Source organism: Oscarella lobularis, chromosome 18 (assembly GCF_947507565.1).
Source record: "Oscarella lobularis chromosome 18, ooOscLobu1.1, whole genome shotgun sequence".
Taxonomy (NCBI): Eukaryota; Metazoa; Porifera; class Homoscleromorpha; order Homosclerophorida; family Oscarellidae; genus Oscarella; species Oscarella lobularis.
In genome coordinates, this window is record NC_089192.1 from 305,030 (window position 1) to 332,078 (window position 27,049).

Here is a 27,049-nt window from a genome sequence, read left to right on the forward strand (position 1 = left end):
AAAAAAACACACATGCGTCAGAGACACCCGTATGCGAGAAAGATTCGAAATTATTTTCTACATCAACGACAACAAAAAAGTAAATCATTTTGATTTAGACCTATCTCAATGTTCCACTATATTTCCGGTTGCATCTGCGGACGTTTCTTGGAATCGAACAGACAACTAGCAAAGAGCGACAACAAATTCAAAGCGGCAAAGAAAAAGAAGACTTCTCTGTAGTGACCGAAATGCTGAGAGAATTTCTCAACGAGAAACGGTCCAACGGCGCCGCCAGCACCAAAGCCAATCGTAAGCAACCCAACGGCATGGGTCCCTGCAGCAATTCCAAAGTAGTCAAAGCACATACCCGAAGATATCACCTTTGGCGCCGTAGCAAACAGTAAATAGACGCACAAAATTCCGACGGACAGCCAAGCGCAATCGGCGTCTTCAGCAAGTCCGAGCACTAATAGAAAAAGAGCTACGCCGCTCAAAGAGACCCGCCACGTTAGACCTAACCCTATACGGTCAGAGAGTCCCGTCCAGAAAACTCGTCCAAGCGCGTAGGAACCGAGACTGAGGAAGGAGAGTAGCGATCTCGGTTGCAGCTGCGATGAAGATGTGCTCCAAATTGACGTCAGAATGACGTCGAGCTTGGCTATGACGCCTAGTGCAGCGAGCGAATTTGTCACCACTCCTAAAAACATACATGGAAACCGGCCCGTCTTGCATAGCCCCAAACGCATCGTTTCCGGTTTAGCATCCCGGAAATTCTTCGTGTGGCACGGGCTAGTGCCCGGATTCGATTCCCGATAGTCGAGAGCGAGACGTTGAATTCGTCGCGAAAAGGCCGGCGCCGCGATCGCTCCCAAGCCAACCGATTGTATGCCGACGAGAAAGAACATTGTCGCCGCGTCGAGTCGCGTCGAGTCGTCGAAATGGACGAGAACCTGTCCAAAAGCGATTGATCCCAAACACGCGCAAAGCCCGTAGATCCCGCCCGCGAAGCCGAGCCGATTCGGCAGTAGAATCGCAAGCGCTCGCGTCACGGATATAAACTGTATGATATTCGCGACGCCGAGTAGGGCGAAACCGGCGAAATAAATCGCCTCAGTCACGAAAGGGGCCCCCGCTCGACATAGAATTACGGGGAGACCCGAAAGAAGGAACCCGAAACCGGTTAGAACGAGCGCGATTGCCACCGCCGATCCCCCGGCTGTATCGAGTCGGCGAACGAGTAGTCCAATAGGAAGACCGAACGCTGCCTGACTGAGATACATTCCGGCCGTTGCGTAGACGGTGAGGGAGCGCGACCAGGGAGGCGTGCACGCGCGTTCGACCGGTCGTATGTAGTAGCTCGTCGCGAAGACGAATCCGCTCGAGATTCCCTGGAGGCAGCAGGCGATGAAAAGGCAGGCGAAAGCGCCAAATCCTTTTCGGGAACTCGATCGTCGCCACGCGATCGTCGTCCGTTTCGTTCCGTAATCTCTTTTTACGTAGTTCGCTTCGAAGTCGTCGTTTGCGATAGGCGTTTTGGTGTTTTCGAGGAGCAGGGCGTCGCACTCTGCCATTTCTCTTCGTATCTGCGGGGCTACGCGTCAGAGTGGAGGTGCCAGCTTTACCGGTTTGCCAAACAAGCTACACTAAATACGTCACGCGCGTTTCACGTGCGTCACGTTCTAGTCTGTTCCATAGGTACACCCACTACCTCATTACGTACAAATACAAATATTATAGTCGTCTAATGTCATATTCCTCTTTCGTAATGCGGTGTATGACTTCTCTTCAGAACAAACGCTTGTGTATGACTGCACTTCCCATTTCCTCGTAACTCGCCTTCGTCACCCATATGTCTTCCCAACAGGGGCCCAGGGAAGCGACCATCGATCCGCCAATCCACGCAGCCAACGACCCATTCACTCGATCTGCCACTCTCATCTGATTACTCACGGTTCGATCGAGATTCTCAATTTCCAAAACCACACGCTTGTCGAAGTAAGGAAGAGCCGTAGTACCTCCAGAAAAGACGACGTGCGAGAGCAATCCCTTTCGAATCCCATTCTCCGTTTTCCCGACAGTAGACACAAATGCCTGGGGGATGCTCTTGGCATTTTGACCAGCAGGCTGAAACAAGACTTCAGACGCCGCACATCTTTCATCCCCCAATTCAATAACTCGTCCATCAGGCAGGACGCATTCTCCAGCATCTCGGCGATGAGCCTCATTTCCCTTATCAGCCACGTAGCAGTGACTTTCCTTCATATGAATCACGTCTTGACGCGACAAGAGAATCGAATCATCTGCTTCCAAAAAAAGACGCTTCAGCTGGTCGGTGACGTCACGACCACCAAGACAACAACGAAAAGTCGCATCGACGACGGGCTTTCCTTCCCATATGGGAAACAAATCGGTGAAACACTCGCCCACGTGCACGACCATCCCACTCGTTCTCCCAGTCGAATAAAGAGCCAATAGAGGCTGAGACGCGACGTGTAGTCCGGGAACTTGAAAACGTTCAAACCAAATCTAAAAGGGCGACATCAACGTCATGCATGCGCTCCGGAAATAAAATAACCGAAGGTGTGATGTAACCGGAATCACTCGCGAGGTTTCAATAGCAAAACAAGACCACGGTATCCGCAGTAACGCGAACGCTTCCCCTTATTTTACCTCCGCGATTTTCTCTCGCTCGCTTCGCGATCGTTCGGCCGGTTCGGTGAGCAAAACAGCGTAGTCGCGCGACGCGACGCGAAGTTCGTCTTCGACTATGCTCGTCCATATCGTTTCCAAGTCGTTTGGGTCGAGTTCGTTCGCGTCGCGCGTCGAATAGCGATGGCGACTGCTTCCGTGTTGCGACGGCGTCAGTTTTTGCGTGTCGATTACGCTGCACGGGCGCTCTTCGCCGGAGAAGCCCGCTCTACATTGGTACGAACCGATGTCGAGAACGATCGCTCCCTCGTCCATCCACGCGGCTGATTGCGATTAATATGCCTTGGATGCGCGGGCGATTGCCACGTGACATGTCGTCATTGGTTTCGATGTAGATAGCGTGCGCGATGTTGCGTCGGTTTTCTCCGGCGAGATCCTACTCTTTCGTTACGACGCCGATATTTTACGTAAATGCGGCTCCTCACATTGGACACGTCTACTCCGTTGTCATGGCTGACGCTCTGCATCGTTGGAACGCGATGCACGATCGGAAACCGGCCATATTCAGCACAGGAACAGACGAACACGGACTAAAGGCACTCTAGCAACCTCACGCAGCCATTTTTTCAGCTTTAGAACGTTCGTACAGGTGCAGGAAGCTGCAGCTGCTCGAAAAATACAACCGGCCGAATTTTGCACTCAAGTTAGCCAAAAATTTCAAGTGAGAAAGATCCAGAGCGTAGCGGAAGCTCTTACTCAATCACTTTTTCAATATCAGAGCCTTTTTCTCGACTGTGACGTTTCCTACACTGACTACATTCGAACAACTGAGAATAGGCACTTGAAAGTAGTAGACCACTGTTGGGTAAGATAAATACGTCTGATTTATTTTAAAAAACGTGCAGAGTGTAACTGATCTAAAAATTCATTAATTTAATTTTATCCATAGTCTAGACTCGTCGACGGTGGCTTCATCTACAAAGGCGCTTATGAAGGATGGTATGTCATATCAGACGAAATGTTTGTATCAAATTCTCAGGTAATTTCTATGGTGAGCACAAACCCTAATCAATTCATCCCATCCATAAAGGTTAAGGAAGTGAGAACGAACGAGGGAAAAGTGCAGACGGTATAAGAGTCTCACATAATAATTAAAATTAATTAATTAATATGCGTCTCTAGGTATCAATTGAGTCAGGAAACGTCGCTGAGTGGACCCAAGAGAGCAATTACATGTTCAAGTTGACTCACTTCAGAGACGATCTTCTCCACTGGCTAAACACCCCGGGAGGTGGATTTAATATATCTCAATTTAAATAATATAATATAATTTAAAAATGAGTCTATAATAGCTGTTCATCCAACCACCTATATCCCCATAGTGAAGAAATGGATCGACGAGAGTCTAACCGATCTTTCTGTGTCGAGAACACGTGAACGTCTCCAATGGGGAATTCCAGTTCCAAACGACCCATCTCAGACAGTCACATAGAATAAATATACATCGACATTTTATATACTTATATATCTAGATCTATGTGTGGCTTGATGCTTTGATTAATTATCTCACCGTTGCTGGATACCCGAGGGAATCGTTTCTATGGCCACCGACTCATCAGATTGTTGGCAAAGACATACTTAAGTAGAATACCGAGTTTTGATCTAATTTTTTATATAATTAAGTTTAGATTTCATGCGATTTATTGGCCGGCGTTTTTGATTGCTCTTGGATTGGATCCGCCTCAATCCATCGTGACCCACGCCCACTGGACGCGAAATAGAACAAAGGCAACTAGAGAGAGAGCGAGACATTCTCAAATTCTCTAACCATTCGTCTAGATGTCGAAAAGCAAAGGCAACGTCGTAGATCCGGTTTCAGAATTGAAACGATACGGCGTATCAGCGTTGAGATATTATTTGCTCAAGGAAGGAAGTCTTTATCACGACGGAGGCATTTTTTATATAAAAAATCATCGCCTTTAGTATCTATAGTTATTTTAGACTATTCAGATGAGCGAATGGTTGCTGCTCTAAACGGGGACCTCGCCGACACTCTGGGTAATTTGCTACACCGCTGCACGTCGCCTAAAGTCAATCCATCGATGAAAATTCCTCGCTATCCTGGAAATAGAATTTCTCATCTCGATCAGGAGATGATTGACACGTTGAATAGGTCATGCGGTAAGCGAGATTAAATACTTGAATACACTAAATTACTATTGCGTGTCCTTAGATTCGATTATTGAGCATTTTAATCGCGTCGAGTTCAATCACGGTCTTGTTGAAATTTTCGCGTTTCTTCACCAAGCGAACCGTTTTATTGAACAAAATCGACCGTGGGATCTCGTCAAAGATCCCGCGGCGAAGTCGCGACTCGACGCCGTGCTCTCGGTTACCTTGGAAACGCTTCGCATAGCGGGAATTCTTCTCCAGCCGATCGTACCAAGCGCCGCCAATCGCCTGCTCAATCAGCTACGAATTCCCGAAGAGAAACGCAAAGTAAGCAACGCTACAGTGTGCATACTCAATGAGGAAAGCTGCTACGACTCCGAATTGCTACTCGGCAAATCGGAGGGAGTGCTCTTTGAAAAAATTTAATGTTTGAGACGTTCTATTGGAATTGCACACAGCCCAAGCACACATTTAATAGACCCCCGTCAAAGTTCGTCCTTTTGATCCTCTTCGTCATCCAGACTGACGTCAGAGAGATCGTAGTCTTCTTCCACGGGCAACTAAGGTATCAGAAAAAAATCTATAATATATTTTAATTAATAATTAATACGTACCTCTCCGTCTTTGCCGTCCCAAGCCTCCGTTGGAGAAACGGACGGAAGGGCGGCTCCCTTGAGCGTCGCCGTGGCGGCACGACCATAGACGAGTTCCCTAGAAAATTTTACCAATGTCAAATAGCATTCAATTCATAAGCCCATCCACCTCAAATATTCATTAACGCCGTCTTCGCTGAAGGACCCCTTTAGCGTGGCGAATTTTCCCTTTCGCTTATTCACAGACACAAAGGCCTGAAGAGAAAATGAATAGGGGTCACATGTGACTACTATGTGCACTCACCGGATACCCAAAGCCTCCCACTTCAACCGCCTGTTCTATATCCATCTGAGTGCCCCCTTCGGACCAGAGGTAACTGATAAAAATCAAGGGATAGTTTGCTTGGTTAATTTTGTCTATGTTCTCCTCACGCAAAGGGTCTCTTCTTGTATTTTTCAGCCATATCAGCTAATATATTCAAGTACTGATTTCTACCCTCGGCGCCTTGAGGAAAAAATAATCGGATTATTTAATCGATTCATTGCACGGACAAACCGGAGTCCAAAATGTGAGGTAAGAAGGCGATATTGCAGAGCTGTTTCTCCAAGCACGCGTCCATCGTCGCCTGATCAGTTAGCTAAAGGAAAAGAGAAACAAATAGGAGAATTTTTTCTAATATTTCTGTGTGATCTCACCTGTAGAACTTCAGGCGGTTCGGCCATGTCAGAGAGCTTCTCCTCGGCCCACGACACAATCGATTCGGACGTGCGCCCGCCATCGTAGTCCTCAGCACTATTAAAATCCTTCGCTCCGGCGGGAAAGAATTTAATGGTCGGATAGCCGCGAACCTGAAGACCCATAATAAATAATTGAATATTTATCTAGGTCTCTTACTCCGAAGCGAGAGGCTATTGAGGAGTGAACGGTCGCGTCGACAGCACCCACGCTGACTTTTCCTTTTAACGTCGTTGCAGCTTTTGCCCAGTGGGGAGCCAAATTCTTGCAGTGGCCACACCTGAGATATGCATTGATTTTGAAAATCAATTGTTTTCTCTCTCTCTCTTGCCATGGAGCGAAGAATTCCACTAGCCACATGTCCGTGCTTTTCAATACCATCTGCTCAAAGTTGCTGTCAGTTAGCTCGACGACATCCTTTGGATCAGCAGTGTCCTTATAGGTATATATAATTATTATGATAATGACTATGTATTTATGTATTTTACCTGTCCACCAGATCCACCGCTGCTACTTCCTCCTCCTCCTCCTCCTCCGCCGCCTGCACGGCCTGACAGTCGAGCCTGCACCAATTGCTTTGCGAAACCGAGAGCCGCATCCGCGATGGCTTGAGCGGTACGGGCTCCTGGGAAAGTGACGTCGCAAATACGGGGACACGTGGAATCATTTTTTCGAACAAAACTCACCCTGATAGTCGCTCGGAGACCTCTTATCAGCACCGAAGATCTTAGAAAAATGTCAAAGAAAGACCTCGAACGTAAGTCTCGACTCGAATTCACCTTGATCGTGGGAAATCCTCGCACTCCGTACTGTCCTCCGAGCGAATTGTGCGCGTCAGCGTCCACAGCTCCAACCTTGACGATTCCCTACGCAAAAACTCCCTTAAAATGCAACCAAACGTAGATCGAGAGAGGGGGCCCACTCTCAAAGCGGTCGCCGCTTTTTTCCACTCAGGCGCTAACGATTTGCAGTGTCCGCACCTAAATTAGCTCGTATCAGCGCTCGAACAGACGCGACGGGTACTAACCAGGGCGCGTAGAATTCGACGAGCCACAGATCGTCGCTTTCGACGACGCGCGATTGGAAATTGGCCGGCGTCAAATCGATCACGTCGTCCGACGGCGAGTAGAGGCTCGTTGCGAGGCAAAACGAGCTGAAAAGAACTAAAACTGCGAACGGTGGGGCGTTAGAGAGCGTGTCGACGTTAGGATATGCTTACTCGACTTCATTTTCGCGAGAATAAGCGATCGGTTCGATGCCCTGCCACGAAACGGTGTCCTATTGGCTGGCGTCGGTCACGTGGTGATGCACACTTCCGCGCGAGAGTCATAGGGCGTCATACACCCCCGCGGGGCATTTTAGAAACGGGTATGTTTTAATTAATAGACTTCGTGTCTTTTCTTAGAGCAAAGTATCTGGTAGATGAAGTTCTGACAAAAGTATATATTTATTGATTTTCCCCGCATGACTTGTTTTGTCGTGTAGTCGTTCCGCCAATCCGACGAGGCAGACGCAGCCATCCCTCTGTGGCCAAGAGCGATAAATAGGCCCTACCTCTGCAGAGGCTATAGAGTTGCCTCCCCGCGTAAGGCTGAGCACTGGCGGGTAAATCAGTGACGCCCCTTGGAATTGCACCTGCGAGTGGACTGACATCCCAGCTGCCACTCGCAGTCCAAGGCTCGGAGCCAGGAGGTTAAACGGGCTCATCCTCCGCGGGGGAGTCTGGAGTGACCCCACGAGTCTTTGGACTCAGAGCAGGTGCCCACCTGGCCTTGCCCCCCGCCTGGGGGGTGAGGGGGCGGATGGAGGAGAGGGGAAACTACGTTCGTTTTTATGCTGAACATCCGGGACATTAACGCCAGGTTTAATTAACTTTATTGTCCGAGCAAACACACAAACGACGAAAACACACGTTTCATTGCTTACGAGCGCGTTTGGCGTGATATGACGTCATCATCTGATGTCTTTTGCCATTACCGGAATTCAATTCTTCTGCGCCGAGACGCGGCATCTTCGCTTGGGGCTCGTCCGCATCCCCGCCCGGCCTCGGTCTCCGACGATGCATTCCAAGCTGGCGTTCAACGTCTCCCAATTGAGTCTCGGCTTCCGTCAACTGACGACGCGTTTCTCGCATAGCGTCGCCGTCCAACGTTTCTTGATGCGACTAAACGAAACGTCACACTACAACATCAATCATTAGGGAACTAATTACCTGAAGCTCTCTTCTCGTTTCATTGAGACGATGATTCGCCTGTCGAAAGCCTTGGAGTAATTCTAGAAAGGATACTCCCCTGATATCAAGGCGCACACGCGCGGACCCCACGAACCTAATACGCGATTAATTTTAGCCAATTCTGGCGGTTCAGGAGCGGAAAACACGATCCCTCTCATTCTCTCCAGCGGCGGCGCTCGATTCTGCGTACCCCCGAATTTTCCTTAATGAAAAAAAATCAATATCTCCAATACTTTTTCCCTCCCCGGGGCCCCCCGCTCCACATACCTTGACTGCGAACTCTCTCGCCCGTCCGCGTGAGAATAGTCGGACAGGGCATGTGTTTGACGATCATCTGGCGATACGTCGTCGCCGAATCGAGATCATCGAGAATGAGAGTATCACCCAATAGCAGTCCAAAAACTAAGGAGAGGAAAAAATCAAGTTTCTCTACTACTACTACTACTACTATAAAGAAATCTCACTCTTTTTGGCTCTCTCTCTTTTCTCCTGATCGTCCGGAAGAATGAGAACACTCCTTGCGTACACTGGATTACCAGGAACGCTTTCGAGTTTAGCTCTCTGGTGAGGCAGCGGTCTAAAATGACGAGTAAACGTTTCAAATAGGTAGGAGACCAAAGGAGCTTACTTTCTCCAATCAGGTAAACCCTTTTGAAAAATCCCGTCGAGTGGGAGAACTTGCTGAGTTCCGCCGCTCTTGCGGACGATCTCTTTCGCCTGCAATAGAATTATATTTATTTATTTATTTAGTTTTTTTTCTGTGACTTTTGCTGTTGTTGTCGTCACAATGCAGTCCATATCGGATGACATGTGCCAAGACAGAGCCGACGCTACTTTGTCGTCTTCGACTTTCGCCAAAAGCCCGATCTTTAAAGAGGAGAAAAAAATACGATTGAATATTATTGGGTCAGCCCCGCGCTCACCTTTCCCACAACTTCCGGTTCGGACGGGGGATTTTCCAAAAGGCAATTTCGTCTTGATCGATATTGAATTTTCTTCTTTTGCTGTTGACACTCAGACGCGAATTTATCAATAGATTCCAACTAGAAAGAGAAAAGAACGAGTGAGACTCTGCGAACACAAAGGAAACGCCTATACATTTTCCAACTGTTCGTCACTAGCGCCAATCTGTTTCAATTGCTGTCTGAGCTTCAAAAGATTCGCATCGCCTTTAGTTATTTTTGCTAATAGAAATCGATTTTTTTAAAGAGCCGTTTTTCCTCCCCTTTCCCCCTCACCTTGGAGGTCTGACACAAGTTTCTCCGTCGCCTCAATAGTTCTTCGCCTCTCGGACACCGTCCTAAGAACTTCATCCCTACGCTTCGCCAACTGAGCGACGTCCCTCTTTTTGCCGACATCTATAGGTACATAGTCTATGTCTACGTGTCCATAGTTATTCAAAAAACACCACAGTGCGTGTCTAATAGAATCTATGTGTATTCCTACTCCTATTCCTATTCCTTACCGTCATAAAATAAAAAGTCGATGTCGTACGGCGCCACCTGCGACTCTGTATCCGATACGACGGCTTCGAAACGAAGCACGTAGCTCTGTCCGCTCTTTCCCGGCGATCCTTCGGCGATGAGCAATCGCTTGACGTGACACTCGCCGTTTTCGAATTCAAACGTCGTCGTTCCGGCGTCGAGAATCGGCGTCGGATTCTCGTCTTTATCCGGTAGAATAGTCGCCGTGACGGACCCCGAAACGCTGCGCGTAACATTACCAAACGCATCCTCAAAAAAAAAAAGATTCCTTCAAAAGGGGCCCCCCTCTCTATAAATGATTTCTACCTCGAGACAAAGATACAAATCATTGACTAACGTTCGACTTCGAACCGGACTCTGATTGGATACGGTTGCCGTGGCAGGCGTAACCATGGGTACAAGTTTTTCCGGATTCGCCGGTAGAACGGCAACCCGGAACTATAAGGAAACAAATATCGACGTCACAACAATAGGAAAGTTTTCTTCTTACCATACTACTAATCAATCGCGTGTGACCGCTATAGTAGTTGACCAAGACACTGTAGTTAGCTGCCTTTTGCGGAGCCTCGTGATTCCTGCAAAGAAAAACGTTTCAATGCCGAGATAAGATATAGAAAAGAGATACCGGAAGTAACAGCTTCCGCGTTTTCGTCCGGAGTCGTCAGCCACGGGAGGCGAGACGAGTTTAAGCTAATAATAATAATAAAATAATAGTTTATTGGAATTGATATCGATTAAGCACGTTTTCGACTGTCTCCTCCAGCGATTCCTCCTTGATTCCCATAGCAATGTGCGGTAGAAGAACGTCCGTCATAACGCTACCGTCCTCAGCTTGAATCTGAACCTCAACATCTGAAAAAATGAAGATTTTCGCCTTATTTGTACTACTACTACACCAAACACGTACCCGGCATTGTCGTGCCGGCAATGCATTGCTGTTCACTCAAAAACGTCACAACGATTTTGGCGGGGACCGAAGAATTTGGCTGAATTCTAGACTAGATATTGTCCCCCCCCCCTCTAACAACTCTACACTTCGAATAGACTCTCGCCTTATCATTAGACTGTCTCCATATATATTACTCTCCTTTTCGTCCTTATCGCCTTTATCGTTCTTTTCGTCTTTCGACGCGAGACGCGCTCGCGGGGTCACATTAAAGCTGCCAAACCTGTGCAAAGAAAAAAAACAAAAAAACCTTATATCAAGTGACGTCATAAAAGAAAATTCGCTCACTTGTCGCTGCTTCCGATAAGAATGCCGAAATTGACTTGTCCCAAATCGTTCGTTCGTTCGCCCTGCGTCTGCGGAAGAAGCTGCGAGCGTATGACGTCAGAGAATCATGGTTTTTTTTTCCCTATATAGCCACGTTTCCTTACGTTGAAGCCTTTCGTTCGTCCGAGCGTTATAGGAACGTCGGCTACTTCGGCCGGATTGCCGAAAGTGTCGCAGAGCTGGACGACGAGCGGCGACGGAAGAGCGGTGTTATTGTACACAGTGACGACCTATCAACACAGAATTAAATATATAGATTAATAATTATTTAATTACTTCGTTTGTATAGTGAAGAAACTTGATGCTCGTCGGAGGACCGGCAACGATCTGTGAAAAATTAAAATAGCCCCCTTTCTTTTTTTCGCCCCCCTTGTTTCTTACGTTGACTGAGAGATTTGCTGTCATCGTAGCGCAATGAAAGCGCAATTGCGTCACTCCCAACTTGTTCGTCTTGAAGAGAAACCCGTTCACGAGTACGTGATCTTTCTAATAAGAAAAAGAAAAAGGAATATGGAGTTTTCTATATTTGCTTTTCGTCGTCGCACCTCTGCCTTCGTTTCCACGCAGTCCTCTTGCAAGTCAGCTCCCTTTACAGTCAACCCGGTGGCCAATAAAGGAGGCAACTCCAAGGAAACAAAAACCCTGTATAAGGTCGACTTTTTCCTCTTGATTTGTTACCTTAGGTAATTTATTTCCAAACTGGTCAGCACCGTAGACTTGCACGCAGAACTCCTCCTCGCACGTAAGCGAAATGTTCTCCCGATTCGGCGAACAGACGAGCTGCACCACTTCCCCGGCAACGGGCCTAGAGAAAAGGAGAAAAAAACTCTCAAGTCCCCCCGCCTCAAAAGTAAATTTAGTTAGAAAACTCACTGCACAACGAAGGCGCAATTGCAGTCAATACTCACGCCCGTAAGAGACACTTCGCAGTACTTGGATTCCGCAACAGATTGAGGAACCTAAACGAAAGGAAAAAAATCTCAGGGCCCTAAAATTCAACCCAGCGGTTTTCGTACGGGAATCGAAGGCAGGAAACCCTTCTGAACGTCCGCCGCGTCCAATCGATTCGTCCAATTCACTTTCACTTTCGACGAAACGTCGGATAAACTCAACTCGCGTCCGGCTTCGTCAAAAACGGCGAATCCTATAGAGAAAAACTCTTTCGGAGTCCTTGTATGCATAATATAAGATTTTACTCAAATCGCTTATTTGGCTACCACACGCGACGGCAATCTCGCTATCGGGTTCAATCCGAACGACACTCTTATCTGCTTTATGCCACTTGACGTCGATAATCGACGGTAGAGAACTCGGCGTCAATTTCACGTTTCTCGTGACGGCGGCGAGGCGTTTGAAACCCTAAAAGAAATCGATTTCTTACTCTTTTCGCGACGAGAACGCCAACCGCGGTTACCGGAGCCGTGAATTTCGCTACTAAACGCTTGGGAATTTTCTTCACGTAGACCGGTTTGCCCGTTAGAATCGCCTTTCCCGTGCTGCTGCAATCCGCCGTGTATTTCGGCAATGAAGAAGCGCCAGACAACTAAGTACGATTATTGAATATTTCTCTATATTATTTTCTCTTGATTCACTTCGCAGACGACGTTTAGTCCCGGTTGTGACGTCACATTTCCACCGACGTCTCTCACTTCGACCTCGACGTTAATTCGGGTGCCGTTCTCGATTGTTATATCGCCGTTGGGAACGAAAATCGACGCGGGAATACCTTGGGGATTAATTAGACAAAACCACGCCCCCCTTATTTTTGAGTACCCTTACCCGGCAAAAAGCGAGTTCTCTCGACGCGAGAAGCGAATCCTTCCACGGAAACACTTAGGTCAAATAACTGATAAGAAAAAAAATCCCGAACTTTTGATTTATTTCTAAAGAAATGATGTCGTTTTACGTCGCCTGTGCTCGTGCCGACTTTTCCCTTCGCAACGACGCCGGCGACGGAGAAAATTTTCAATTTGGGAATGACGCCGGAATTGCCGAAGGCTAGCGTCAGTCCTTCCGCCGAAATGACCGGCGAAATGTCGGGAGGCGGACAACAGGGATTCTTTGACTCGTCGAAGAAACCCAACTTAATCTGGGGACACTTAGAAGGGAGGGGAAAAACGATACGTAGACTAAGAGTACCGTAAAGGGTTCCCCAATGCGAAACGGCCCGCTTAAATTCCTGATTTCAAAAGTAGACGGAGGACCCTCTAAAACCAAAATATAAGGCTTTATATTTATACTAGGGACTACGATTACTCACCAACAACAGTGAACTTAATTGTGTGAATAGGAAGAATGATATTGGCTGGAGGATCCACCGTCGCTTTGAGAGAGAGAACGTACTGCCCAAGCAACTTAAGATCATCTAAAAAAACACATATAAAATAAACAAATAAATAAATACTCCTTATCCTACTTATAGGTCTGAACCAGTAGCTCCATCTCGTGTGCTGAGCCACGTGGGAGAACATCACTTCGCTTTTGCACGTCAATTTTCGTTCGACTAACAACTTTCGTTTCGTTCCCGGCATCATGTTGATCGGCGAGCCGAGTCCGTTCATGATTTGAACCTGCATGTCGCCCACCGTCGAGCCGGCGACGAGTTTCGCGCCGCCTTTCACTTCGTCGCCGCGCGGAAACGTCACGTCAAAGTACTTGGGAAGTCTACGCGAAAATTCGATTTTTGCGAATATGTAAATGAAAAAAAATTACTTTTTCTCTTCTTCGTTTATTAATTTTTCGATGCCTTTTCCAATTAGAGATCGGTCGATTTTTCGAATTGAGAACGTTTTCGTTACTTTGCTGAAAACCGACGCCGGTTCCTTAGCAACACGTCAATCGTCGTTTTTTTTTTCTATTTTAATTAAAAGGAACTGAATTTTCCAACCTGGGTCAACTCGACTTCGCCCGTGTGAGCGTACGTCGGTCCGTCGTGCGAACCAAAGAGCCAGAATTTCTCAACTCGACCCAAAACGATGGGATTCGTGTGACACGTCCTGATCTAGAACAACAACGTCCTAGATATCTAGGAACTACGTGACTTATATCCCTAAAGAGTTACGACGTCTTTCTCTTCTCTATCATATATAATAGGTATAGACATAACCAATCTTCCAACGTCTGTCTACATTATTTTTCTAAACAGGATATGGGTAATAGAGAGCTCTGAGCGTTTAAAAATATAGAGCACTCCCTTGAATACTACAGTACCCGGAATGCTATACTCTAAAGCAAAGCCCCGTCTTAAAAAAGGCCTTTTCAAACATTCCATTTAAAAAAGATTCCTGGCTATTTTATCTATTTATCTATTTATTTTATTTCCTGTGTATTTCTTACCAGAGTCCCTTTCTTGAGTGTGATCGTTTCCCATCGTATCTTTCCGTAGGAGCTCCACGGATGGCGATACTTCTTGATTTCGACTTTCTCTCGTCGCACGTCGTTTTGAATCAAGTCGAGAAACTGCACTTGCTTGTCGTGTTTCTCGTGGCACTCCTTTAGCCAAGCGTTAAACGTTTTCTTCAACTCGCGCGCACGATTTCCACAATCCTGAATCAATAAAAAATAGATTAAATCCCAATGAACGCGCGCGTGCGCAGGGAAGAAAAAAGAACGCTCACTTCGCCGTCGACTCGCGTCACCGTGAAAAGAACGTCATCTCCCTTTCCCTTCATCTTCTCGTGAAGGTCGATGAACGTGAGTTTGTTAGTGCTAACGTGAAACGCGTCTCCAGTGAACAGAGCACCGGAAAGACTGCATCCAAAAACGAAAACAATTTCAAGAAACCAAAATTAAATAAGATTATTAATTAATTAATTAAATTCGCACCGCGTGTAGCATTCGTCCGGCAAAGCGTCGGAACGTTTTCCTCGCTCACAGAACTCAAAACTAAAAAAGAAATAAAATATATATAGAAAGTGGATTCCTTCCCGGAAGTTACCTTGGTATTTTTGTATAGGGAATCAATCGTCCATTCCAAAAGCATTCAAAAATCATGTGATTACGAGCTCGCACTGAAGCGGGTTCCATTTCGAACTGCACGCCGTCGTCTTCGTCATCCGAATCTTCCTGGCCTGAAAAATACAAAAGAAATAAATAATTAAGAAATTATCTATATATTATTATATAGGCTCACTCTCGAACTGGGACTTTGGAAGCGTTTCCTGGTTGTACTCAAAAGGATGATAGCGAATTATTCCCTCCACTTCCTAAAGCGTTTTTCTCTCTCTCTCTCCCAAATATTCCCCCTAGAAAGAGACTCTCACCTGTTGCGACTTTTGAAATTCAATTTTGAATTCGAACGTGGATTTCGCGGATCGAACCATGCGCGTTTGCAAATCGTCGTCGACGTCGCGCAAACACAACGTCTTCACCGTCTCGCCGTACTCCAAGCGAACCTACAAAAATTATTAATAAATAGAATTAAAATCATCGAAGCTCACAGTGATGTTAATATTTTTGAATTTATTGGCAATTCGAGCGACTGCTTGTTGTTTCTCCGGTGCAACGTTCCCATCCGGGCCATGTAAGTAGTAATGATACGTGTGCCTAAGGATTTCTATATTGGAAGGGAAAAGATTTTGGGGGAATCCCCTTCTGTGCGCACGCTAATTGGTTTGTCCACGATTTGAAATTCTCAGTGAGATATTCGACCGTTTCGCTTGAAATCCCGGAAATTATGACGAAAGTGAAATGTTCTCTTCCCTTCTCATTTTTAACGAGTTTCTGCAGGAAGGAATTCGACTTGGGTAGATGAGAAAAATCGCCAGGCTACCAAAATAAATAAATAAATAAATAAATAAATATTATTCTTTCAATGTACCTGTCTATTTCGAATGTAACTCTCGTATATGCTCTGATGTTCCGATTCTCGTCGTTTGAATTCCTTCTGCGAAATCGAGAGATCGTGGACGTCGCCACAGTGACGCGTCTTCGTCACCATCTAATTAATTTAAAAAATTAATAATATTGGATTTTGTGGTTACTTTGTTGCACTCACGCGACAGGCGTTTCCCAAGAAGAAAATCGCCTGTTTTCCGCCGACGCCAAAATAGGAAATGTCGCTGTTTAGCGACCGAGCGACCGGTTGCTGGGAAAACGACGAATTCAGAGCGCCAGGACTGGGGAAACGCCCACACTTATAGAAATAATAAAAAAATATTCTCTATTATTTCCCACCCTTCTTTGCTTCGATGGAATTTCGATAGACGATAAATAGCCCAATAATTAAGTTGTTTCGACGTCATTCCTCGACCGTTGTCGAGGACGCAGACAAACGGAGCATCACCAAAATGCTTAAAACCAGAAAAAAATTACTCCCAAATTCGAAATTCCCGCGAAATCTTCACCAAAAGCAATTCGATATTTCTCAATCCTTTATTGTCCGCCGTCGCGGCAAGCGCGTTATCAATGAGCTCAGCGAATGCGTACGCTAAGAAAAAAGCGCGCGAAATCACACCCCTCCCCCGAGTGACGTCACGTAAAGGAGAGAAACTCACGTAAAGGATTGTGTCCTTCGCTCGCGTAATATTCGTAAATTCCGCTTTTGACGAGCGTGTCGTAGTGGGGCGTGTATTCGATTCGTTCGTCGGTCGGCGCGACGAGGACCTGATCCTTTGCGTTGAGGACGTAGAGGGTTACGTTCGGTTCGACGAGATCGCCTGCGAAAAAATGAGGCGTTCTAGCGCGCGCGCCGTCGCGTCGAATTTTTCGTCGCGATTTCTTACGATAGCTCGACGCGTCGGCGATTTCCTGCCGACTTGTGTTTGTCACGACGATTTTGCTCGTCTTGGCGACGCCGAACGCCTAAAATCGCAATCGCGATCGGCGAAAATCGAGTTTGGCGCCACTTGCCTGGTCGACGCGCCGCCGAAACTCCGCGTAGCGAGTGTCGCGATCGAGCTGGATAACTTTTCGAGCTCCATTCGAGCTCCGGCGATCGTACACGACCACTTCGAAAGCACGAGACATTTTTTGCGAGTTCGAAGGGTTTTTACGCATGCGCGTAGCCTAGCGTATTTGTCAACGCCTACCACACAATGAACTCGAGTTTCGAGCCGTCGCGTGCAATGAGCGATCGCAACGGCGTCAATTTCAAGTCGAACTACTCGCTTTCGCTGCGATTTTCTCTGCGAGAAAGCATCGGAAAAGCGGAACGCGACGTGTATCGTTTAGCGGCGACAATCGACGCCTTGCCGACGATACGAGCGAATATGGCGCGCTCCGTTCTGACGTCGATGAATTCGCTTCGATGCCAAATGAAAACGATTGTCGCCGAATTGGCTCGACGCACCGAAGAAGTCGCGCAGGCCGTCGAAATGCGACGCGTTTCCGTCAATCGAAAAGTCGACGAAAAATTAGAGGGGGCGCGACGGAGGAAGCGAGACCTCGAGCACGCTATACGTCTAGGTAATTCGATTAAAAAATATTAATTAGATAATTATTATTTGGATATTTAGCGCAAGATTGCTTGGATCAGGGCGACGATCAGACTCTCGCTGATCAATATGAAACGCTTAGTGAGAATTTGAAGACGTCGTGTCATAGTGCGTTTTTTGTGCCGGAGAGACCCGTCCAATTGGACGTTCACATTGAAGCCGACGTCCTAGCGGAGCACATCCTCTCTATACGACGTTTAGGGATTGTTAAGGAGGAGAGCAGCGCTTTGGAAGGGAGCTCGTATTCTCAATCCTCCTCCTCCTCCTCCTCCTCCTCCCCTCCGTCGAAACGCGTCCGCCGAATAATGTCATCCGACGAGGAGAACGCCGCCGCGCCGCAGACGAAAAAGCCGACGGCAAGAAAATCGACTAGCGGCACTCGTCCCTCTGCAAAAGACAGCGACGACGACGACGACGACGACGACGACGACGTCGTTTTCAGAAGAAAACCTGTCGCGCGAAAATCAATAACCCCGGCAACGGCGAATAGTTTCGAGAAACGAGTCGTCGCGCCGACGGAAAACCCCGGTGTTCGATGTTTCGCAAGAAAATCGACTCATAATCCAATAAATGACGATGGCGGCGGCGGCGGGGGCGGCGGCGGCGTGGTGTCGGGCGTACGCGAACTGAATATTCGTCACCAGTGCACCGGCGTCGGCGGAACGTTCTATTTGTTGCGGTATTATAAGCCGCGGCATCCCTGCATTCTCTGTCACAAGTGCCGTCAATTGTACGCGCCCTGGGACTTCATCGTACACGCGCACGACGACGACGGGAAGGCGTGCACCAGTCGCAAGTGGCGCTGGTGCGTTCGACTGAGCGACGACGACAACGCAGTGGCGGAAAAACGAGCCGCATTCGAACGAGTCAAGAAACGATTCGGACACAAGGAAGTTCCCTCCGCCGCCGCCGTTGCGGCAACGACGCCCTGCGAAAAAAAATCACTGGACAAACGAGGAAAGCGGCGATTGGTTGATGTTGATTACCTTTCTTATCCAACTTTAGTGGTGAAAACAAAATCCATTATTCAAACTTTTTATATATGATTATTTATCTTTTAGAATACCAATGAAGATCTCTGTCGTTTTCTACCCCGTTACGGTCGAACGTACACGAAAGAATCCTCAGAGATTCCGCAGTCCGGCGAATTGGTTTGCGTTGTGCCGCCGGTTGATGAATACAATGGCCAGCCGTGGATCGGTCAGTGTTTGAAACGAAGCGAAGACGGCGGTATTAGCGTGCGTTGGCTGCGCGGCGCCTATACGGTTCCGTGGTCGTTTGATACGCGGAAGAGATTCGGAAGCGGTAGCGTGCCACTTGAGTCGGTCGTTGTCTGGGGTTTCACTCTAAGTCACAACGGGCGACTGCATCGGAGAACCGTTGAGATGATTCGACGAGAATTGGAGAATGAGGGCGGGGAGGAGGGGGAGGGAGAGGGGAAAGAAAAAGACTGACTAATCAAATTTTTCGTGTCTACTCTCTTTTTTTCGATTACTCTTACCTGTGCTTTGAAGAATGTGCCGTTTCTTGGTTCCCCTACGGGAGACCTTACATCAAAAAAAGACAAATTTATTCACACAATATCCAATAATCATGCTGCCTGCAAAAAAAAGATATCAGAGATCGATATCAGACTTCGCTTCCAAATTCGTCTTCTTCGTACGATAGGGTCACATTTCCCCCCTCCTCCTCCTCCTCCTCTTCCTCCCAACTAGCGCTCCTCTTTGAGTCCGATGACCCCTCTCGAACATCCCTAGCCTGCTGACTCTCGACTACAGCTGCTGTCACTTCACTAGTGACCAGCACGGGACGAGCAGCTCTTTCGGTAGGTAGAGCGGCTTCTAGACCATCGTCTTCATCCTCGTCATCGTCATCATCATCTTCTACTACCGCCGCGCTTAGGTTAAGCGAAACCGATTGAACGACGCTCAGGCTAGGAGCTTCAACGATCGTTTTCTCAACGATTTGGACTTTTCGTACAGTCACTACTGTCTCCTTATACCCTTCTATTGGCTCCTCCTGCGGCTGCGGCGGCGGCTGCGGCGGCGGCGCGCTTTCCTCCTCTACAGTTTCCTCTACTGTGACTGTTTCTTCCACTATCGGTGGCTCCTCTTCCTCCTGCGGCGGCGGCGCGCTTTCTTCTTTCTCTATCGGGGGCTCACTCTCTTCCTCTACAGTTTCCTCTACTGTGGCTATTTCTTCCACTATCGGTGGCTCCTCGGCACTGCTTTCCTTAGAATCCTCTTCCTCAGTGGCCTCCGGCTCGTCTTCCTCTACCTCCTCCACTACAGGTGGCTCAGCCAACTTACTATCATCATCTTCCGGAGTTTCGTCCCCTTCAATGGCTTTAGGCTCATCCTCTTGCGGTTCAGTCTCTTCTTCTTTTTCCTCCTCCACTTCTGGTGGCTCGGAAACTTCAGCTGGCGCGTCCGTAGCCTCCTCCTCTATTTCTTTTTCTTCTACTGCTGTCTCGCCTTCGTCGTTCTCTCCTTCGTCTTTTTCCTCCTGGGGTGCCGCTGCCTGCTCTATCACCTCTTCTTCTTCTTTCTCAGCAGGTGCCTCCTCTTCCTCATTCACTTCATTCTCTTCTTCAGGCATCTGAGCAGCAGCAGCAGCTGCGTCTTCATCCCCTCTTTCTTTTTCATCCGTAGACGGCTCCTCCTTCTGTTTCGCCTCCTCTTCTTTAGCCGCCGCCGCCGCCGCCGCCGCGCGTCGCGATCTCGTTCTCTCGCGTTTCTCCTGCTCAGCAAGCTTCTCAAAACGTTCCTAAAAGACGCGCACGTGTACACAGCCGCGTTTCGCCTCTCGAAAAAAAACCAAACCTTCTTTTCCGTCAATTTTTCGATAGTCTTCGGTATATCCGCCGCGATGATGGGAGCCTCGATTTGAAGACTAGCAAATTGAGCGAACAGCGTCGCATTCAAGTTCAACTTACGCGAAGCCTAGAAATAAAGACTCAAAGACAAAAAAAGAGCAAAAAATCGCGCGACGAAAATTCACCTTTTGAGCATCCTTTCCCTTCTTCCCTTTCCTACCCTTTCGACCGCCGCCGCCGCCTCTTCCCCTGCCCGATCTAGCCTGCATTCCATCAATACCAACAATCTCCTTCTTCTGCATATAGAGCCCGCCGCGCGGAGTATTGATCTGATCTTCCCTGACAAAAGCTAAAAAAATCAAAGAATGCAAATATGATATCCAAAGTAAAGACTATAGATATATATACCAAATACGCGAAGATTGTGTTCTTCGAGAGCGTTCTCTTCATTGGAAACAGACTGAGATTCTAGTGTAGATACTAGCTTCGCAGCCTCTTGTTCGCTGCTACTGGACATCTCTCCTCCGCTGAAGTTCAACAAATACGTCATCAGAGCGGCGCACGTCATTCTCTCTTCCAAATACGGTTCCCTAGTTCTCTCAATCTCTTCTCTGAATCACAAAAAATTGATTCTTTTTATTTTATTTATTTATTTATTATACCTGTCTCGTTGCCGTGCTTCTTGCATCGCTTTCTTCTCCTCTTCGCGTCGCTTCGACTCCTCGTTTCGTTTTGCTCTCTGCTGAGCGCGAATCGCTTCGTGATGCGCGTCCAATTCCTTCTTGCGACTGGCCATAAATTCCCTCTTCTTTTTATACAACTCATCGATTTCTGCACCAGTGAAAAAATACTATATAAAAAAATAGAGATTTATAATTCTTCTGACCTTTCTTTATAGCGTCCTTTTCTGACAACTGTTTCTTATAAATTGCCCAAGCCTCGTCTTGTTTTCCCTTCAGAGCGTCTAACGTCTCCTTGATTTTATCTTCGTCCTTGCGTACAGCAGCAATCGATTGAGTAAAACCCTTAGGAGACGCGCGCGTATAAAAAAAACATGTTTTTCTTTTCTCTCCGCGTCTAAAACGTACTTCGCGTTCTTCTCTCAATTTCGTCTGCCGATCGCGATCGGCGGCGATTTCTGTCTGAGCGTCGTTGTATTCTCTAAAGCGAGTCGATCGTCAAGCGACGGGGCCCCCTTTCTCCCCGTTTCCCCTTCGCTCACTGAATACTCTTCTTCGATTTCTTTAGCGTGCTTATCTCCGCGACGATGCGTTTCTCTTCGGCGAGCGTGAATTTCTGCGTGGTCATACGATGCTCGAGTTTACTGCGACGAAAAAGAAAAGGAAAGAACGATCGAGTTTTCTTTCATTGATCGCGCGCACGCGCACGCGGTTCGCTCACCGAATTGCTTCGTCGACGCGCGGTTCCGTCTTGTATTGCAATCCGGACAACAATTTCGACGTCGACGCCGTCTTAGAACGAACGAAGAGTCCATTGTCTTAGCCTCGTGGGTGCCCCGCCCACGCCCCACGCCCCTTTACCTTTTTCTGTATCTTCGCGTTCAGTGCGCTCAGTTCCTGGTCGAGTTTGCGTCGCTTATCGACGTCTCCGTCGCGTTTCGTTCGACATTCGCGTAGTTGACCCAGGAGCGTCTCGCGCGACGTCGTTTCGTCGCTCGCCGCTGGTCGAACGGCGGCGATGGCGCTCTAAAGGAAAAAAAGGGGGGCCCTCGTTCGTAAAACCACTCGAACTGCCTCGCGACGTTCGTCGCCTACGTGTTCGGCTTCCTTCTGCTTGATCTGACGCATGAGATCGTCCATTTCTCGATCGTGCTTGTCGCTCGGACGCGATTTCGGCGCACGACGTCGCTGGGCGCCGCTTGCGTCTACGGGGAAATCGTCGCGATCGTCGAGACGAGACACTCGACGACGTATTACCTTCTGAAGTCGTTCGGCGAGACGACGAATCGGACATGATGTGTGTCCTTCACCTGCTCATGCTCAGTGACGACGCTTTGTCACGTGCGATTTCGCGCACTTTATTCAAACTGAAAAACTCGTTATAGATGAGAAATCAATAGACTAGAGACTTACCGTACAAAGAACTTCACTTGCACTCGTATACTAAATTAATTAAATTGCTTGTAGTTGAGATTCTAGGGCGCGGATTATTTGACGACGTAGTCTGACGTTTCCGTGCGACGTTATTTGAATGCTATTCAATTCCAGCGACACGATTACGTCATTCTACAGAAATAAATAACTCATGTAATCGAGGCTCTAAAGACAAACAAATACCAACCAGTATAATTCTGAAACCCTGTTTCGTTTCTTCAATTTCAGCGTGCACGCCTCCCTCCTTAAAATACACATAAATAGATGTCCTATTGATAGCTTCTTAGGCTACCTTTTCTATGTCCTGCACTAAATTGTCAACAGATACGTTACCAACTAAACGAGGCATGCCTCGACCGCTCCGTTTCCCCAATTCGTGCCGATTGTCCTTTGAGTATATCGTCGCTTTAAGAGAAGAGGCAAAAACGCCGGGATGAATCTCTCGCGGCACGAGATCGCGAGCCAACTGGGTCGAGGGGAAAATACAACTCCCCAGACTTCTTGAGATGATCGTACTTACTTTGGAACTTAGTGACGCTCTGACGTATTGGAATTTCATTGGAAGAGAGCAGACGTGACCGCGCGTGTACGGCAATAAAGAACCATCCTCCAAATAAAATTATTAATTCTCGAGATTTTGTTTTATTTTCTCACCTGTTCCAAAACTAAATCGATTCTTCGCGGATGAAGAAGAGGAGGTCGAAGATAAGCGTCGGGGACGATAGTATGCTTAGGCTAAAGACAGTATTTTTGTATATAAAAAAATGTAGTGATTTGTTGGACGTCTACTTGAATATCTTTAAGCAGTTTTCGAATTTGTTGAAAATCTAGGCGAGGATCAATTGGAAAGTAAAGACACTAGAAAAAAAGCGTAGAAAATAATCCTGCCGGTCAACTTCCGGGATAAAACCTGCATAGGCAAAGACTGATTTTGGCCTTGATAAGGTGCAAGGGCTTCGTGATAAGGAAAATTCGGTTCTAAGGGGGGGAAAAAAGTATAAGGACCATACGATTTTTTTTCTCCTCGTTTCTTGAGACCTGTAAATATAACGGCGTTCTGGCTATTTCCGCCCCAGGCTTCCATGAAGTGAACGACGTCACCGCAACGAAGCGACGGATGCCCGCAGAAGACGACGCACGGCGTTTTAAAAACCGAATTAAGAGCGCCTATAAAACACAACACTAGAGAGAGAGAAAAAACAAGAGGGTCGTCATACTGTCGGAAACGCTTTTGAAAAATCGAATACGATTGCTCTTGATTAACTAAATATCAACATCTTGAGACCAGGAAGTCATTGTTATGTCATGGGACTCGTACATCCGCGTAGGAGAATGGAGGTTCGGGCTGATACATCTTTTCCTGTCTCTGCTTACAAAGCCTAGGGAACGCCACTAGAGGGGAAGGGAAAAAAACGCGTGTCCATCATTTCTATACTAACCATTCGCCGAATATATTCGAATAGGCGAGAGACGTTTCGGCTGCAGGCGAGAGAAAGTATATAGGAACGTTTTGCAATCCCATGCCGTCCATATAAGGCGGAAGGCATTCGAGGAGATCATAGATAACTCCCTAAGGGTCAGGTCACTCTAAAGACGGAACTAGATCGAATCGACGATTGCGTACGTACCGCCGGAAAGCACGGCACCAAAACGTTGCCGCCGTTCCGTAGAGTCGTTGCTGAGCATTCTAATATATTTTAATATTGATTGATATTGTTGATCTACCTAATGCTGTGCAGAGTTCGCCGACCATTACATCAGGCGAATAGGCTGGGACTTCGGTTAGGCCGGAGAGAAGGAGAACGTCGCTGTTGCGCATTGGATTGCAATCCAATGGCTATGCGAGAAAATGATGAGGTCCTTATTTATTATTGAGAGTGCGTGTACCAGAGGATGAGTGCTGAACTGAGACGACGAAGCCAAGTAGGAAATCTAGATAGAAAATAAAGGACGTTGCTTGAGAAGTGGCCTTTCTTTTTATATGCCTTGTGATGTGCTGTCTGTATCAGCCAGTTGCAACTTCCGAGACAATAACCAGAACTGAGTGCTATCATCTCAGCGGAGCCGTGAAGATCCTATAAGAGGAAAAACGCAATAATTAAACATGTGTACATATATACAAAACATACGATCTTTTGAGAATAGCCAATACTGTGGATCTTAGATAGCGAATTCATGACGTCAGTTTCACTAATCCAGTTTTAATTAAAAAAAGCCAATCTATATATCCACGTCTCTCTTACCTATACAAATGCTTCCACAAATCGACGTGCTGAGCACTCATCAGCGGAGACGGAAGCATTCTAAATAACTCATTTATTATTAATTATTTCGTTCACACGCGACTAACCCTTTGAAAACGTCGCTTTTCCATTCGTCGGAAACCGGTTGTTTTGTCACTCTCCCCGCCATGTATATAAGCTCGAGCATCGTCTGTTGACCGAGCTGAATCGTCGGCTCCGTCGCGTACACCTTTCCTTTGAATCCCAAGTACTATAAACATAGGGAGTTATAGTGATTTTTCCACCACGTGGCCGGCCACGCAAACCTCAGTGATATAAGGCAGCCCCAGCATATTCTGATAACACGTGACTAGAATGGCATCCACTGTCGACAAATTAACGGCATCAAGCTGAAAGAAACAAGGACTTTTTTTCTATTTTTTTAGTTTACACGTGACCTACTTCACCAATACAGAACTCGAGTTGTCCATCAAGAAAGAACTGACCGTTAACATCTTTTAACTATAAGGGATATATTAGATAGATAAATAATTTATTTTTCTCACCTTATCAGATATTTCCTTCGGAAGACTCGATCCCTTCAGTGTTGGAAGATTAGCCAGTCTTCGGCTGAGGAGGAGATATTTGACGTTATCGTCGATTCGTTTCGCTTGCAAAAGGCTTGCCTTGGGATGAGTGGGATGGGAAGGAAGTGTCGGAGCGACGAAAAGTCGATCGCGCAATCGAGAAGCAGCGTGACGTCTTTGAACTTCAAAAGGAAGCACGGTCCGAACGGATGCGATCCCAAGCTCACCTAGAAACGTCGACGACGTCGAGGAAATAGCGAGAAAAGCGACTGGAAACTCACTATCTCGCAAGTCATGTTCGCCAGGAAGTAGCTGAGCTAACGCGCGCTGCCAGCACGTTGCTTTTCTTCACGCATCCGTTTTCTTCGGTTTTCTTCACGGTTGGCCAGGCATGGAGACTCCCCGCAACCGCAAACGTAAGCGCTTGCAAAGTGTGGATTCCGTCGGAGGGTTCGATGCGGCGTTCGTCGCTCTACCGGATGAATTGAAGTGTCCGATCTGCGCTGTCGCGCTGAGAGATCCGCAGCAGACAATCTGTGGGCATCGATTTTGTAGCACTTGTCTTGAGCCCCTCCGAAAAGAGAAAGATTCGTTCGCGTGTCCTGTTTGCCGAGCTGAATTGCAGTCTGCTCAACTTTTTCCCGACAACGCGATCAAGCGTCATGTGATGAGTCTCGAAGCCAAGTGTAACGCCCACACGTCAGGATGTGAATGGCAAGGGGAGTTGCAACAGCTCGTTGATCATACTGATCACTGCCAATTAGTGCTCTTGTCTTGCTCCCTCGGCTGTGGAAAAAAAGCTATGCGACGAAATATGGCTAGGCACGTCGAGAAGTGTCCACGAAGAGAAGATGAGTGCCAGTATTGCCATGGGAAGTTCGAGCACCGACACCAGAAGAAACATAACAGTGATTGTCCACAGTTTCCGATGATGTGCCCGCAAAATTGCGGAGAAAAATTGGTTCGCTGCCAGAAAGATGATCACGTGGCTGCCGATGGATCTTGTCCCAACACGTATATGAAATGTCCTTTTGAAGATGCTGGTTGCTCTTTCGTTGCAAAGCGAAAAGACATGGGTCAGCACACTAAAGAAAATGTTGAGAATCATCTGACCATGTCTCACATGAAAATGAAGGAAATGGAAGAGGCATTGAAAGAAAAGGCGCCTGTTCGTTACCTTTGGAAGGTAACCGAGTGGTCTGTCCACGTGAAAAAAGCCCATGATGATATAGGCTACATAATTTTTGGTGAAAAGGTTTACGTATCTGTGCCAGGATACAGAGTTCAGATGATGCTGTATCCTAATAGTTCTGCTAACAATGTAGGAATATATCTGGCCTTAGTGAAGGGAGAATATGATGATTTCATTCAGTGGCCGTTCAGGCTGAATTATTCATTCTCTGTGATCGATCAGCAACAGAACAGACAAGACAAAACACGCAAAATTGTAGTTGATGAGTACCAAAAAATTGAAGAGTGCTTCCATTCCCCAGGCGGACGTGGCCTCGGTTTTGCAGATCTCATTAGTCATGAGGAGCTTCAGACGCGTTCATTTGTGAAAAATGACTGTCTCTTTGTGAAACTTACCGTGTACGTGTAGAATTTTGTTCATTATCATGTCTCGCAGAATAAAACGTTTGGCATTGTCATTTCATCCAACGTGCGCTAGAATTCAGGGAACACGGACCATTGATGTCTCCCTATATTTTCTCTGATGTATGCACGGACCATAGAAGATACATGAGAGTATATATA

General features: G+C 47.1%; 8 protein-coding genes across 10 annotated transcripts; 3 read left to right on the top strand and 5 right to left on the bottom strand.

Annotated features, from left to right (window-relative positions):
* Window positions 1-30: 30 nt before the first annotated feature.
* Window positions 31-1,763, bottom strand: LOC136198034 (uncharacterized). Of its 2 annotated transcripts, XR_010672655.1 has the most exons (3): window positions 502-1,763; window positions 363-448; window positions 176-316 (listed from the first exon to the last, which is right to left on the bottom strand). XR_010672655.1 is itself a non-coding variant. In XM_065987946.1 (2 exons), exons 1-2 carry the CDS (start codon window positions 1,551-1,553, stop codon window positions 188-190), a joined length of 1,320 nt encoding a protein of 439 aa, XP_065844018.1. In that variant the 5' UTR covers window positions 1,554-1,763; the 3' UTR covers window positions 31-187. The 2 variants fall into 2 exon arrangements, 1 of the variants encoding a protein (XP_065844018.1); XM_065987946.1 differs by having other exon boundaries at window positions 31-316; window positions 363-1,763.
* Window positions 1,764-1,767: 4 nt separating this feature from the next.
* LOC136198124 (actin-related protein T1-like) lies at window positions 1,768-2,421 on the bottom strand. Its single transcript, XM_065988040.1, has one exon. It carries the CDS (start codon window positions 2,419-2,421, stop codon window positions 1,768-1,770), a length of 654 nt encoding a protein of 217 aa, XP_065844112.1.
* A 208-nt stretch (window positions 2,422-2,629) lies between these two features.
* Window positions 2,630-5,296, top strand: LOC136198029 (methionine--tRNA ligase, mitochondrial-like). The gene is made up of 13 exons (XM_065987940.1): window positions 2,630-2,907; window positions 3,027-3,227; window positions 3,281-3,352; window positions 3,410-3,496; window positions 3,581-3,670; window positions 3,722-3,760; window positions 3,814-3,922; window positions 3,984-4,114; window positions 4,164-4,273; window positions 4,320-4,419; window positions 4,471-4,582; window positions 4,633-4,812; window positions 4,865-5,296. Exons 1-13 carry the CDS (start codon window positions 2,815-2,817, stop codon window positions 5,227-5,229), a joined length of 1,689 nt encoding a protein of 562 aa, XP_065844012.1. The 5' UTR covers window positions 2,630-2,814; the 3' UTR covers window positions 5,230-5,296.
* LOC136198038 (protein disulfide-isomerase A6-like) lies at window positions 5,225-7,441 on the bottom strand. Its single transcript, XM_065987949.1, has 15 exons — window positions 7,352-7,441; window positions 7,160-7,301; window positions 7,055-7,112; window positions 6,912-6,998; window positions 6,819-6,858; window positions 6,621-6,757; window positions 6,464-6,567; window positions 6,292-6,412; window positions 6,093-6,245; window positions 5,953-6,034; window positions 5,829-5,901; window positions 5,701-5,773; window positions 5,566-5,651; window positions 5,418-5,514; window positions 5,225-5,363 (listed from the first exon to the last, which is right to left on the bottom strand). Exons 1-15 carry the CDS (start codon window positions 7,359-7,361, stop codon window positions 5,289-5,291), a joined length of 1,338 nt encoding a protein of 445 aa, XP_065844021.1. The 5' UTR covers window positions 7,362-7,441; the 3' UTR covers window positions 5,225-5,288.
* Window positions 7,442-7,991: 550 nt separating this feature from the next.
* LOC136198015 (structural maintenance of chromosomes flexible hinge domain-containing protein 1-like) lies at window positions 7,992-17,131 on the bottom strand. The gene is made up of 50 exons (XM_065987922.1): window positions 16,973-17,131; window positions 16,846-16,924; window positions 16,618-16,779; window positions 16,468-16,550; window positions 16,298-16,413; window positions 16,119-16,239; window positions 15,942-16,061; window positions 15,726-15,889; window positions 15,562-15,667; window positions 15,385-15,516; window positions 15,255-15,327; window positions 15,060-15,192; window positions 14,948-15,007; window positions 14,740-14,872; window positions 14,459-14,668; window positions 14,010-14,123; window positions 13,835-13,944; window positions 13,539-13,786; window positions 13,383-13,487; window positions 13,262-13,329; window positions 13,029-13,211; window positions 12,902-12,968; window positions 12,715-12,848; window positions 12,537-12,665; window positions 12,319-12,481; window positions 12,139-12,266; window positions 11,996-12,081; window positions 11,801-11,927; window positions 11,668-11,745; window positions 11,504-11,608; window positions 11,399-11,449; window positions 11,227-11,352; window positions 11,084-11,163; window positions 10,902-11,018; window positions 10,757-10,842; window positions 10,592-10,701; window positions 10,475-10,539; window positions 10,340-10,424; window positions 10,156-10,287; window positions 9,831-10,098; window positions 9,604-9,723; window positions 9,464-9,549; window positions 9,289-9,408; window positions 9,131-9,232; window positions 8,994-9,082; window positions 8,830-8,942; window positions 8,633-8,767; window positions 8,460-8,567; window positions 8,345-8,406; window positions 7,992-8,296 (listed from the first exon to the last, which is right to left on the bottom strand). The coding sequence occupies exons 1-50, from the start codon at window positions 17,117-17,119 to the stop codon at window positions 8,048-8,050; spliced, it is 5,988 nt and encodes a 1,995-aa protein (XP_065843994.1). The 5' UTR covers window positions 17,120-17,131; the 3' UTR covers window positions 7,992-8,047.
* On the top strand, window positions 17,113-19,137 carry LOC136198027 (uncharacterized). The gene is made up of 3 exons (XM_065987937.1): window positions 17,113-17,527; window positions 17,578-18,563; window positions 18,618-19,137. The coding sequence occupies exons 1-3, from the start codon at window positions 17,158-17,160 to the stop codon at window positions 19,008-19,010; spliced, it is 1,749 nt and encodes a 582-aa protein (XP_065844009.1). The 5' UTR covers window positions 17,113-17,157; the 3' UTR covers window positions 19,011-19,137.
* On the bottom strand, window positions 19,105-25,638 carry LOC136198020 (integrator complex subunit 9-like). 2 transcript variants are annotated; one of them, XM_065987930.1, is made up of 24 exons: window positions 25,576-25,638; window positions 25,394-25,521; window positions 25,274-25,337; window positions 25,170-25,229; window positions 25,034-25,117; window positions 24,836-24,978; window positions 24,729-24,788; window positions 24,615-24,675; window positions 24,471-24,560; window positions 24,373-24,417; window positions 24,211-24,322; window positions 24,114-24,163; window positions 23,925-24,055; window positions 23,804-23,864; window positions 23,703-23,748; window positions 23,524-23,652; window positions 23,396-23,463; window positions 23,275-23,343; window positions 23,140-23,220; window positions 23,006-23,092; window positions 22,778-22,951; window positions 22,673-22,729; window positions 22,465-22,617; window positions 22,309-22,418 (listed from the first exon to the last, which is right to left on the bottom strand). In XM_065987930.1, the coding sequence occupies exons 1-23, from the start codon at window positions 25,588-25,590 to the stop codon at window positions 22,504-22,506; spliced, it is 1,929 nt and encodes a 642-aa protein (XP_065844002.1). In that variant the 5' UTR covers window positions 25,591-25,638; the 3' UTR covers window positions 22,309-22,418; window positions 22,465-22,503. The 2 variants fall into 2 exon arrangements, with proteins under 2 accessions (XP_065844001.1, XP_065844002.1); XM_065987929.1 differs by lacking the exons at window positions 22,673-22,729; window positions 22,778-22,951; window positions 23,006-23,092; ... (17 more) ...; window positions 25,394-25,521; window positions 25,576-25,638 and adding exons at window positions 19,105-20,322; window positions 20,379-20,498; window positions 20,557-20,720; ... (6 more) ...; window positions 21,913-22,077; window positions 22,147-22,256 and having other exon boundaries at window positions 22,465-22,600.
* LOC136198040 (TNF receptor-associated factor 4-like) lies at window positions 25,638-26,930 on the top strand. Its single transcript, XM_065987952.1, has one exon. The coding sequence runs from the start codon at window positions 25,686-25,688 to the stop codon at window positions 26,892-26,894; it is 1,209 nt and encodes a 402-aa protein (XP_065844024.1). The 5' UTR covers window positions 25,638-25,685; the 3' UTR covers window positions 26,895-26,930.
* The last annotated feature ends 119 nt before the right edge of the window (window positions 26,931-27,049 follow it).